This window comes from Peromyscus leucopus, chromosome 5 (assembly GCF_004664715.2).
Source record: "Peromyscus leucopus breed LL Stock chromosome 5, UCI_PerLeu_2.1, whole genome shotgun sequence".
In the NCBI taxonomy this organism is placed as follows: Eukaryota; Metazoa; Chordata; class Mammalia; order Rodentia; family Cricetidae; genus Peromyscus; species Peromyscus leucopus.
In genome coordinates this window covers 73,969,320-73,983,539 of record NC_051067.1, presented here as the reverse complement: position 1 = coordinate 73,983,539, position 14,220 = coordinate 73,969,320, and the positions used below count along the sequence as shown (strand labels likewise).

The following is a 14,220-nucleotide window of genomic DNA, read 5'->3' as shown; positions in this document are numbered from 1 at the left end:
GGAATTCACTCGGTAGCCCAGGCTGGCCTCGAACTCACAGAGATCCGCCTGCCTCTGCCTCCCAAGTGCTGGGATTAAAGGCGTGCGCCACCACCGCCCAGCCGAAATTTTTTTTAAAATATTAAATCCCTTGTTTCTCAGCAACGTTTGCTAAATTTGAATTATCAAAGTTTTATTTTTAAAATTCTGAAGGCTATGTCTCCTTTTTAGAGCCTTGTGGTTTTTGTTAGATAAGTAATTCATCTTTACACAAAAAGAGAAAACAAACAGGAAAATAGAAAACAAAAATAAAAAATAATTATAAGATTCAAGGAGAAAAGTCACTAACATTTATAAACAAACTTACAGATATTCTGTCTAACAAAAGGAGCTGCTGTGTAAATTACTGGTAGTTATATTTACTTGAGAAACAACTATTAATGTATGTGAATCTCTACATAACAGTTTACTAAAGTAAAATAACATAAGCAACAAAATAGATGAGTTGGGAGAATGACATAGCAACATATAATTTCAGGCCCTGGGCAAGTAGGAAGATGTTTGTAGATTGGAACGTTACACCTCAAAACATGGAGTCATAGGACAGGGCAACCTGAAAACCTCCGAGACTAGGAAATCTGCTCCCATGCTGGGAGTGTTAGCGATACCCACTCAAGGGGACAAATATGGATGGAAGAGGAGAAGAAAAGAGAGAATGCAAGCTTCCAATAACATTGACAGACATGTTTTCAAGAATTCTGGGTGCTAACCACTATGGTTAGAATGTTGTTATTTATCACCTCATTTTTTCCCTTATAAAAATTCCATAAAGCAAGTGATATCCCATTTTATATATAATATAATATAACTAAACTTAAATAATTTGGCCAAGGTCACAGTTCAAATAAATCATTGAGGTGGGATTCAAACCTAGGACCTATTCCAAAGGCTATGTGCTTAACTGTTATCTGACACTACAGGTAGAAGCTTACATCTCAGGTTAGTGACCCCAGCAGCCCTACATGGATGAAAATGCACCTAAACACTTGATAGCACAGCCACAGAGCCACCAAGTAAGCAGCCATCTCAAGTAAAACTGGCCCCACTGGTAGAGCTGGATCTGACCTGAAGCCTGTTTCCTGTGGTCTAGTTTCCTCGGTCCCAGAAAATACTATGTAAGGCACCAAGGGAAAAGAGCAATTAAACAGTTCTACCCAGCTGCACAAAAATTAACAGCACGGCAAGATGTGCATCAAAGTTCAATAAATTCCACTTACATGTTGGTGACAACCAAGAACTGTCTCCTTGGACATGAGGCCACTAAACAGGAGGGAAATCGTGCCTAGTACTAGAAATCTAGACACTTATCTGGGTTAGTGAAGACATTGACCATATAGTCATAGCAAAGACCCTATTAGCACTACTGTACTCCATCAGCATAATCCGGTACTACATTCTAAAGCTTATCCTTATACCCATAGCTAAGTGTGGCTACTGTCCCTCATCAGCCTGTCCTTGCTCAGCTTGGAACTGCCCTTTGCCTTAGCACTCAGCATTCCTGCATTTTGTCTTTTGCAAAGAACTTTTTTTCTTCCTGAACAACTCATTTTAAAAGCTCTAGTTCCTTTCTTGTCTGTCTCCTGTACCACGTGCTTTTCATATCAGTAGCCCTGGAGGGAGGTAAAGGACAGATTGCCATCTTAGTTATGGGTCATTGGCAACCTAGGCTGTCTTTGAAGTCAATCTGAAAGGCAAGAAATATAACCGAGAAGTTGGTAGCAATCCACACAGAACACAGAATAGATTAGTATGGAGATGGAATCCATACTAACATGGATGAATTTGGGGGTTTAGGGTGTGAGAACATCATGAGTTTGCATTTCATCAACCTGGAAGTGAACAGCCTGGATTTGAGGAGACAGCTGTACATCAGGACTTAGTTTTTCTGAAACCATGCTATCTCAGGATGTCAGCTCCTATTAGCTCACATGACTACTGATTTCTAAAGAGATGCCTGGACCCAGGTCTCAGGGCTGTCAGCTTAATTTCAAATCACATCATTTAGACATACCCTGGTTGGTCTTTACAAGCCCCTGTCTACTGTGCACTTAGGTCTAAATAAAGGTTCCTTTGTCGTTCCACATTTTGAAAGGTTTTTTAACACTTAACATTTGCATTTTCTCCAAAAGATCAGGACCACAGGATAGCTCTCCTCTCCAGAGAGCAAATAGACTGCATATGGGACTGTGGAATCCTTTTCTAGGCTAAAGCCAGGAAACGTTATCTTTGCAGTGCAGTCTTTCTGCTTTCTGGGGCTTGTTCTCTCTGTCAGGCAACTGGCCAGTCTCCTGCTGATGCCTCTGTACTCCTGCGAGTTCCTTCTTAGTGCCCTCCCCTCGTGGCCACCATTGCTACAGACTGGATGGCCACATCCTCCTTGTGATAAAACTCATTCTCCAAAGTTCTATCCTAAGTCACTAGTTATCCCAGCATAACACAAAATTTAAAATATGGTGCCAATGGGCCTTAAGGATTATCTCACCATATGCATCAACAGTAGTATTAGTGTGTGTGTGTGTGGTGTATGTGTGTATGTGTGTGTAATACATATATAATTCATCCAACTATGTCTATGGACTGCTTATTATATGCCATGGACTTGGCTAAAGACTTTACATGTTCAATACCTTCTTCACATTTGGCCTAAAGGTTACACAAGGTCATTCCTTACCAAATGAATATCACTTCAGGAGAAAATAGAAAAAAAATCCACATTCAGAAAGACAAATACCATATTTTCATATGCAGAATATGGGACATACATACATATATACATCTATATGACATGAAAGTAGAAAATCTATTATTTGAGGGGAAGAAGGGGAATTAATGAGAAGAGTGAGAAGTGGGGGGGTTAGTAGAGGAAAAGACAAATGTCACATTTTGTCTTATGCAGAATCTAGATTTTACATATATATATACTGCACATAACATTAAAGCAAAGAGGGAGCGAGGGATCAGTGGGGAAGAGAGAGGGTAAAAGAGGGTAATGAGTACAGAATGTTTATGTATGAAAGGTCTATAAAGAAACCCATTGTTTGTGTGCTGATTTTAGATAATACAATTTTAAAAGTATGAAAGTAACTTCTCCTATAATTTTCTGAATTACTATGATTAAATAATTAATGACTAAAATTAACATATTATAATGTGCGGTCATGTGGTATAGTCTAATACTTAGTAAGGAGTATAATGAAAACCTGCCTAGACCTTGGATGATAATATTCATTTTCCTGGCCAGAGTGCTAGACTTTTTCTTTAGGAAAGTAAGTGATTAAATGTTCGATTTTCATGCAACCTGACAAGGCCATCAGGAAAGATATATTTGGTCTAAATGGACTTTATGGACTTCAAATTATAACAATAACTGGCTTCCTGCTCTGTCACTAAGCAAAGTCAATCACAGTTAAGTATATGCTGAGGTCAAAGCTATACTCAGCTACATATCATCCTTCCAAAAAGTTTGGCCTCCTCTCTCTGAAACAGTGTACACAACATGGGAGGTAGACATAAAAAAATAAAATCAGCTTGTTCTTAGAGAGTGGGTCCAGTCTATAATTAAAAAAAGCAAAAACCCAGCTTTTGAAATAAGGAGAAAAGTAGGAGTGTGCAAATTAAATAAAGCTAAGTTGTTAAAGGTTAGCCAGTTTCTCCTGGCGGTGTTATAAGCAAGTGGCGCAGTCATTTTCTAGTCCCACAATATTTAGATGTTTTATTTCAGTCACACAGTGGCAGCTGAGAACAAATGTGGGTAAACCAGACACAAAATACCAAATACCTTCACACGACACAAGCTAAACATACCCCCTTCCCCTTCAGTGCTGAATCATAAGTTATGTCTGGACCAGAGCTGTGAAGAATGCCACGGTAGTTCTGGCATTGTGGTGGCTGGGTACACACACACACACACACACACACACACACACACACACACACACACACACCAGAAAAGTATCAACTTCCTAAAAACATTATCAGCATGGTTGTATGCTTTCTATGGCCTCAAAGGAACTTCTAGAAACCCAGGAGCTTGAAATGTTTGCTATTTCCTTGTTTCTGGCAATTAGAATCTGAGCAGAGTATACTTGGGTTTCCAGCTGCAGATCTGGTCAAGCTGGAATCAAGACATATGGTTAGGTCACACTCTCACTGGGAACTCAAGTCCTCTAATAGCTCAGGTTGTGAAACTCAACTGAAATCCCTGTCTTCTTGAAGGCTGTCAGTGAAGTTTGCCTCAAGTCCCAACCTACATTCTCACAGCAAGATAGCTTATCTCTTCAAATCAGTACAAGTCTCTCTCTGTATGTCTCTCTATCTCTCTCTGTGTGTCTCTCTCTGTCTCTATCTATCTATCTATCATCTATCTATCCATCTATCATCTGTCTGTCTGTCTATCTGTGTGTGTGTGTGTCTTAGTATATGTGTGTATGCACTCTCTTTCCTTTCCTCTCTGTCTTCTACAACAGGTTCTATCTTATGTCACAGTGCAACCATAGGTAGTTTCTCAGCAAGGGGACTGACTCTTTCATTGTGCTTACAGGCCCCACCACACATAAACACAGGACTTATGATGTATGTATATGTAGAAGATGGAACCGTCCAAAATTCTGCCTACACCTATTACTCAGAACAAGAGTTAAACATGACTGGGGAACTAAGAAGTAAAATGTAAATAGATTCCAGACTCAAGAAGGAGGTTTCCTAAGAGGAAGAAAACAGTCTATTAATAACCCTATAAATGTCTAAATTCATAGAGGAAAACTGCCAGGATAGAGTCTCAAATGTACCCTTTAATACTGCCTACTAGATATGCAAATTACCACAGATAGCAGTAACAGAGTGCCAAAGATTAATGGATAACTGTATGAAAGAGGCAGATGCCTAATTTTTAGCAGCCTCTAAATCAAATTTCCCATGAAATCCTCACATTTTTACCAACTACATTCCTTTTCATCAGGTATGTCCAATAGGTGGTCAAAAGCCAATATGGCTATATAAAATTTTCTATTTTCTGTAATAATCCTATTATAGACAGAATTAAACTCAGTGTTCAAATTACAACACTAACATTCTCTGGAGTAGGCATAAAGTGAACAGGTGATGAAGTTTCGCTGTTAGTGTATAAACCCTGAGAAAACTCCACGCAAACATTCAGCCACAAAATTAGGAGCTCTGACTGTGAAGATCTGAATTCCTCAGACAATCTGAAAGGCTTCAAGGATTACCTTCAGCCTCAGAAATCACACCTGTGACATCTTCAATTTGGTGAGACACTGAGTGAAGGATCCCCCTAATCCATAACTGGCAACCTGACCCACAGAAATTGAATGATAACAACTGTGTGTTGTCAAGCTGCTCGCTGGTAACTGTCCGTGCACTATTGAAAAGTAACATATAATAAATTCACAAATAAAATAAAAGGACAGAATAAGCTTTAGAAACTTCCTAGTCACAATTTTCAAAAATTAAACCTTAAAGGGTCATCTCCAAGAGCTATAACTCCTTCAGACTTTTAAATGTCTTGAAAACCAAAATATTCCCTAAGCACATGTCTTCATGCACAGCCACCCGAGCACTGAAATGTCAAACCCAAACAAAAATCCTCTAAGTGATTCAAAAAGGCCAAGTTGATGAGCACTTGATCTTGTAACTTTAACAAGGTTAAACAGGAGTCTGAAGATGTGTGGTCAGCAGATGTGTTATGTGTGTGTGTACACGCATGCACAGAGGCAAAGAACACTTACTCTGAAAGTTGTTCACCGAGAAGACACGGGGATGATAGAATCCTGCTTTGCAAATGCATTGATAGGCTCCAAGCACGAATCCTAGGCCTTTGATTGGCATACACTACAGAGAAGAAAAGACAGCAATATAAGATCACAGTGTTGCTCACAACACAAAGACTTACATATATTTATCTTTGAAAATGTTATTAGAACCAGCACATTTTCTAAAAATAAAATGTTTCATTTTTTGAACTTCTGTTTTAGGTTTGTTTGCCAGCAGCCATTTTTTTAAAGTAACAAAGTTCCCTTTCTAAGCATAAATTGTTGTAGCCAACCTTTCATGCATTCAGTTGTCTCAAGCATTCTGAGACATAGTTTCTGTTTAAACCTCTCAGAGCATCTTACTGCTTCAAGAACTATTTCAAAACCCATATGAATATTTGATAAGTCATTCCACAGCAGCATGTCAAAGGAAATATGGGAGGTGAGTACATGGGTTCAAAAAAGCCAAGGCACAGAAAACACTTTTCTGACTTAAATATTCATTAGATTTCATCCTTGGATCAAACTAACACAAACTGTTGAGGGAAAATGCAGTAAATTTTAAGATGTAAATATAAAGGAGAAGAATCTAGGTAAATTAATGATCCCAAAGGTTCGGTACCTAAAATCCGTTTTATAGATAAATATTCTCCGTATTCATAAAAAGAAGGCCTGTGACCAGCTGTGCAAAGTTAAAACTTCTAAGCAGTAAAAGTGACAAGATGGTTTTCTAATGCAGAAGTTTTTAGGATAAAATACTAAATAATTTAAATAATAATTCTATAGTCTAAGCTCAAAATGTATGAGCATCAAGACCCATTCGGTGTATTGTGAAAACATCAGGGAATGAAATGCATTTATGTATTTTGATTTTCTAAGTCAGAGGTAGAGGAGAAACATCTTGAAATGGCCTCCATAAACACGTTCCTTCATAAATACCCCTTTTTACACTTTGCTTGGTTTTATCCTTTGAGGTCCTCCACCCCCCTTTTTGTCCTTGGAATACACACTTATCTGCAATTATATTTGTGGAATAGGCTGATTCAGGGGGATCATAAACTGAAGACCTGTCTGGGCTACACAGTAAGTTCAGGGTCACTGTAGTCAAGTTGGCAATGCCTTGCATCAAATAAAAGATACAAAGGCCTGGGGATGTAGCTCAGTGGTGCAGCATTTGCCAAGCATGCTCAAGAGCCAAGACTCAGCCTCAAGTACTGCAAGGACATAGGTTCTTGGCTCAAAGGAAAATAATATGTCAGGCGAGGACCCGGCAATTCAACTAAGTTAACCGGTATTTACAAAATAACTGCTGTGCACACAGAGACCTCCTACAGAACCCAGTGGACAAATTACACACTATTTGCAATGATGCAATCACATTCCAAGCAACTACAGAATAGGCCAAATCATATTTCTGAACTTTATAAATAAAAGAACAAGTACAACATTTACTTTGGAGACTTAACAGAATTATGGCAACATTATATTGTACATGGTCAGTCATAAGTGGAGATTTGAATTCTGACTTGATCATATCCTAACCATGTGGACTTAAGCTCGTTCTCTGAACTCTCTCACACATAGTTTTTGTTTTAATTTGTGAGAACATTCATTCAGTGAGATAGACATACATACAGTTTGAAGGAGGTGGAGCTATAAAATATTACAATCAACTAAGTAAGAGGAAGAAGAAAAAATTATGTTGACAAACCTTTTGAGAAGTAAAAGTGACAAGAGAAACATTAAGAATGAAATTGCCAGCTGAGCCTCATGCCACATACCTGTGATCTCTGCTACAAGGAAGACTGAGGCAAGAAGATGGCAAGGTCAAGGCTTGCCTGGACTATAAATCAAGTTTAAAACTAGTCTAGGCAACTTAATGAAACTCTGTCTCAAAATAAAAATTAAAAAGAAGGCAGATATGTTAGACTACCCACTTAGCAGACACAAGGCCATGAGTTGGACCCCAATACCACATAATAACAATAACAACAACAACAACAACAACAACAATAATGGCATTGCGGTCAACTGACCCAGTAAAGACAGATAGATCACTTTTGTTTAGCAGTGCTAACTGTGGAAGTACTTGTTTGAAATTTAATTCTAGATCACAAATTCTTGGGCAGGAAAAGACACAAACATCCTGGTATTCAGGGAAGGTGTCTAGCCCAAGTAATTTGAAGGTGAACTGCACAAAGATGGCAGGTAAAGTAGTGAATAAGATCGAGTAAGCCGGAATCGCTAATAGAGCACTCACAGGCAAGGAAGGAAACAAGACTAGAAACATGAGCCATCAATCCCTTGGCCTGTTGTTCACTCACTGATCCCCAGGGCCACTTTAGCTGGCTGGGCTAACTATGTGTCTGCCCCTTTCCTGACTCAATACTCCATAGGTTCCCACGCCCCAGAAGCTTCCAACCAAACTAAGACAACTTTCTCTACTGGAGAACATTATCTTCTCTACTGGAATTTGAAGGGTAATGGTATTTATTAAGAGAGTACTAATTTCTTGATGTTACTACTCAACAGTAGAACACTAATCCATGGAGAATTATTAAAGCTTAGGGCAAATTTGAAAGTTTACTGCAATAAAAGTATTTCTGGACTACTTAGCTAACTTCAGAGCTGATATAACATTGGAAGTTTTTTTTTTTTTTTTTTTTTTTTTTTTTAAATCTAGTTGATTAAATAAATACCGCCAAACAAAAAAAGCCCTTGGACAACAATAACAAAAAAGGTACCCTAATTTTGTTACAGAAAACAGGAGCATGAATCCTTAATTACCTCAAAGTTTTTATCCTGCCCTTACTTCAATTTCAACTGAGAGAAGCAACTTTTAGTTAGTTGAATCCATAAGTGTCCTATCCTCCTGTTCTGGCTCCCCCTCCAATATGGCGGTGCCTACAGGAACTGGATTGCCACAGTCACATAGTGTCACCTTGGAGTATAAGTGGCCTTCACTTATTCTTCTAATAAGGATTGTGACTTTTCAGCCAACTTGCATCATTTGCCTATTCTATCTACCACCACCATTTCTTTGTTCATCTCCCAACTTAAAAAAAAAAAATCACACATTTTCAAGATTAGGAAATCATATGGTAAATTTGGTTCTGAAAGTCCCCTGTGACTTAGAGAATGTGCAACTGATGCTCCTCCTTTGGGAGCTGAGAAGATGCCTTTTTGACTTTCTTCTCCTTGAGAATGTAGAATATAAACACAGATGCTAACTTAACACAGGATAAAACTTTCCAAACTGTTCCAATACTCATGTAAGACATTCACTTTAGATATTTGTGGTGTTTATTTGAGATATTAAAGTCTAAACCTTCCTAGAACATCTTCTGAATGTCAAAAAGAGTGGATGCAGGAAAGCAGCATGTCATACATGAGGTAACCATTCTGTGAGCAACCTTTGACAGACATTGAGCTTCCGTTTAAGAGTGACAATCATTTGGTGAGTGAGGATGCACTCACTCCTTGATGACGCTCACTAAGCTGTCTGTTAAGCTTTGCTGGAGGCGGGCTGAAGATGTAGCTCTGATGATGTGATACTTGCATTGCATGCATGAGACCCTGAGTTCAATTGCCGCAGTGCAGAGATTTATTATGGAGCACCCCACACTAACCCTTGCTAAGAGTGATCTGAAACAGATGAATAGACAGAGTTACCAAGAATTTGCTGTGGAATGAAAACCTTCCTAGATTTCAAGATTTATTTGTGAATAAACTAAAAATCTGAATAGACCTGTAACTTGTACGGAGACTGAATCAATAATCAAAAATCTCTCAATGAAAAATGTTCCCAGAAACATATGCCATCAGTAGAGAATTCTATTAATCATTAAGAAACAAATTTGGCTGTTTTATATAAACAATATGAAAGGAAAAAAATCAAGTTATCTCTTTATAATAACACCAAAAGAGTAAAATAATTACAAATAAAATTAACAAGCAGGTGGAAAGTTATATCATTAAAACTATAAACATTGATCAAGTTAAATGGTCAGCTCTGAATACATATAAATAAGTACCATTATACAGACTGAACAGGTTATATTTGTATGTATATATATAAAATATTCATACACACACACACACACACACACACACACACACACACACTAACAGTTAATGGAAAAGAGGTCATGAATTTGAAGGGGAACAGAGAAGGATATATAGAAGAGTTTGGAGGGAGGACAGGGAAGGGATAAATGTTGTGATTATAATCTCAAAAAATAAAAAAAAAAGAATATGTTGATATCTGTTATTCACTAGACAATCTGTTTAAGCAATTTAATATTATTAAAATATTTATGTCATCTAAACTGATCAAAAGATTCAATGCCACCCATATAAAAAATCCCAAAAGTGTTTTCAGCAGATAATGAAAAAATCCAAAATATGTGGAATCTCTACTTTCTCAAAAAGTGACTACAAAGCTGGACTGGGCTGTCTTGATTTCCAAACACAGTCACCAGCTATGCAGTGAAAGCTAGAACACAGCAGGAAGGCACACCCAGAGTCTGATGGGATGGGGTGAAAGCTGGAAACAAGCCCATGCACATGATGTCATCTTTGACGTGGCAATGATGGCAGATCAATCTCTTTAACAAACGGTCCTGGAAAAACTGGGCATCTGCAAGCAAAGAAATTAAATTCATCAAGCATTCATCTATGATATTACTACAAAACTTGGTTCAAAATGATTAAGATAAAAACATATAGCCTATAACCACAAAACTTCTAGAAGAAAAAAATATAGAAAAATCTTTGTGACGTTGGATTTGGAGGTTTTTCTTGAGTACGACTCTCAAAGCCCCAGGTGATTAAGCCAAAAACAGACAGTGTGGTTCTGGCAGGTTTCAATCAACTGTAGCAGAGAAAGCAATCACAAAATGGAAAGGTAATCTACAGAAGAGAAGAAGATATTTGCCAACCATGTACGCTTTGTTATGTAATGAAGCTACCATACAATATATGTAAGTAAGAGCAGAATAAAAAGTTTGAGGTAATTAAGGATTCATGATGCTATGTTTTCTGTAACAAAATTTGAGTGCTTTTTGGTTGTTATTGTTGTCCAAGGGATTTTTTATTTGGCAGTATTTATTTAATCAACTGGATTTTTTAAATCAGCACCCACCACAGCAAAAAGAAGGCCACAAGCCATCCAGCCAAAAATAGGCAAAAATCCTTAAATAGGCACTTCTCTGAAGTTATGCAAATGGCAAACAAGCAGACGAAATGATGTTCAACATCCCTAATCATAGGAGAAACATAATCAAACTTACAGTGAAGTAATACTTCATATCCAACATTAAAGTCACTGTCAGATAGTGGGAAACATTTATGAATGAGAGAAAACTAGAAACTTGTGTGCTCTTGATGGGAATATAAACCAGGGCTGCTACAATGGAAAATAAATGAAGTTTTTTTTAAGAATGAAAAGTTGAATTGTGATATCTTGAAGTCCTACTTCTTCTACATGTGTACACAAGGGAACTGAAAGCAGTATCTCGACGAAGCATTGGCAAACCCATGTTCACAGTGGCATTACTCATGATAGCCAGAATGAAATTCACCCAAATGCCCATCAATGGATAAATAGCTAACAGAAAGTGTTATATATAAATAACAGATGATATTAAGACTAGAAAGGAAGGAAATGCTCTTATTTGCCACAACGTGGCTGAAACTTGAGGACATTAAGTGAAATAATCTAGAGACAAAATGATAAATGTCATATGATTCCACTCACACATGTTACAGAAGTAAACTCAGCTCACAGGAATAGAAAGCAGACTAGTGGCTGCTAGCACCCAATGGGAAGACAGGTAACACGGAGTTGTTTGCAGGCATAGAGATTCAACTTGCAAGATGAAAACTATCTAGAGAATAGTTAGACAATACTCTGTGAACACATCTGCTGAACTGTTCATGTGTGTAGGATAAGATGGTTATATTTAATGCATTTAAATATGTTTTATATGGTCTCTCATTCTCCATGATGAGTACCTTCTAGGTCATACTGTAAGTGACTGCCATGTGATTTATCTCACAAGTCAGGCTGCCAACTCCTGGTCCACAGAACCTCAGAGCAAACATGGCCAGCCTAACAGACAGGACTGTTTCTGTGTAGCTGAGTACTAAGCACAGGGATGTGCTGTGGATATCGCTCTATATAAATAAAACACTGATGGCCAGTGACCAGGCAGGAAGTAGGTTGCCAGGCAGGAAGTAGGTGGGACAAGGAGAGAGGAGAATTCTGGGAAGCGGAAGGCTGAGAAGGGAGATACTGCAGCCACTGCCAGGACAAGCAGCATGTGAAGACTCTGGTAAGCCACCAGCCACGTAGCAAGGTATAGATTTATAAAAATGGGTTAATTTAAGATAAAAGAGCAGTTAGCAAGAAGCCTGCCACGGCCATACAGTTTATAAGTAATATAAGCGTCTGAGTGATTATTTTATATGCGGATTGTGGGACTGCGGGGCTTGGTGGAACCTGGAGAGAAGCCCTCCAGCAACAGGGATGTCTAATGTGAAAGCTAGGCTGAGGTATATACAAGACTTTTTTAGCATTTAACAGAAATAATACTTGTGTATAAGACTCACATTTACAAGCAACTCTGAAGAAAAACTAATCTGGAGTGCCAAGAGGAAGCAAAAAAAAAAAAATGCAACAAAATAAAGTTGAAATAACTCCCAATCCTTCACAAAATGGACATTGGATGCCTTTTATTTATTTATTACATTTTATTTTTGCTTTGGCATTTTAAAAATGTAGCCCATTGTCTGTCTTCTCTGACTTGAATGTACACATGTCTCTTCAGGATTCCAAATCACTGAGCAGTGGAAGCGAATTATGCTGACATACTTGAATCAGGCCCAGAGCTCCTGCAGGCATCTGGCCCTTTTCTCCAGCACTAGGGAGCACTTGTGTTTTTGGAGTCCTTATCTCTTACAGTTCTGAGCTACCAGCTATTATACATTCATCTGGAAAGGGACTTTACCTCTACACATGCTCTCCCCGCTGTGTTATGGCTATAATTCCCTGTATAAGTGGGAGCTGATTTACTGCACACGCAAAGAGTAATGGAGACAAATAATAATGTGTGTTCTAAAAGAACAAATAGTTAACATTCCCTATGTGTTTGCTGTTCTAAGTGCAGCACAAGTCCCAGCTCATCCCACAGAGGGCCCACTACTATATCTACTTTGAAAATAAGACCAAAGTGCAGAATACTAAAGTTCCCAAAGCCACACAGTCAGCATGTGGCAAGGCTGGACCTTGTCCAGGGCCCTTCTCCACAGAGAGCAAGGACTGCTCGTCAGGAAGTGCAGCTTGCGGTGAGCTGTATTCCATAAAGGAGCAGCTGGCACTAGCACATGGTGGCTCTAACATCTGTTTTGATTGTTCCAAAGCTTTATTTTTCTGTTTTTCTTGGTTTCGGGGAGTATTCAATTCTAAATTGATCCATTCCTAGTGCAGAATTCCTCAACTTGGATCTTCAGAAATAAATTTTCCCTTGGTAGCCATACAAGGAAAGTGTTTGTTCTCTACCTAGATTTCCTGAACACAGAAGCCTGGGTTTGGGAGGCTGGTTCAGTGGGCAAGCTCTGATTTAGGTCTCCAGCATCCATGCATCAGCCAGGTGGGGCTATGGCACCTCTGAGCCCAGCCCTGGAGATGGGGGTTGGGCAAAGACAGGACTGTTGGAGCTTGCTGATGTGCATGCTAGCTCCAAGTTCAAGGAGACACCCTTCCTCAAGGAGATAAAGCAGAGAGTGACAGAGCACGGCATCCAAAGTCCTCCTCTGGCTACTGCATGTATGCCCCCATATACTGTGGTATACATCACACACACATACAGTGCACACATACATATATGTACCATGCACATACACACACACACACACACACACACACACACACACACACACACATTTACCTCAACACACAACAAAAGACCCTTTTTGTCTCTGATACACCGCAAGGCCTGTTCACAGATCCGGAATCCCAAACTAGTCAAACTCAGCAATGGACGCACACACAGCAGTGAGCACTGATCTAGCAATCGAGGCTAATGCGGCAATGGATGCTGGTGCAGCAAAGGAAGCTTATACAGCAATGGGAGCCAGAGCAGCGTGAGAGCTGCTGCAGAGATGGAAGCAGCAGGGTTTCCATGGTAGCCAATGTTGTCCCTTCCCCCCCACTCTTGAATGACAAATACTGACTTTGCTGCTTTGAGAGAAGACTGATCCCCTTCCAGAAAGTCTCCTGCTGTGCTGAATTTACTAAGCCCTACTCCAAAGCAGATGGCAGTGCCACAGAAGCTAGAAGAAAGGGAAAGCTTGACACTGGCAAGAGGAAGCAGTAACCAAGTCTCCTGGATTTGAAAAAGACAGCGACTTT

General features: G+C 39.0%; 1 protein-coding gene across 1 annotated transcript in view; it reads right to left on the bottom strand.

Moving 5' to 3' along the window:
• Window positions 1–14,220, bottom strand: part of Gpr158 (G protein-coupled receptor 158) — a 360,681-nt gene that overhangs the window by 182,425 nt on the left and 164,036 nt on the right. The window contains exon 3 of the mRNA XM_028892013.2: window positions 5,784–5,886. Coding sequence (XP_028747846.1) covers window positions 5,784–5,886 — 103 coding nt within the window. The remainder of the gene's footprint in view (window positions 1–5,783; window positions 5,887–14,220) is intronic.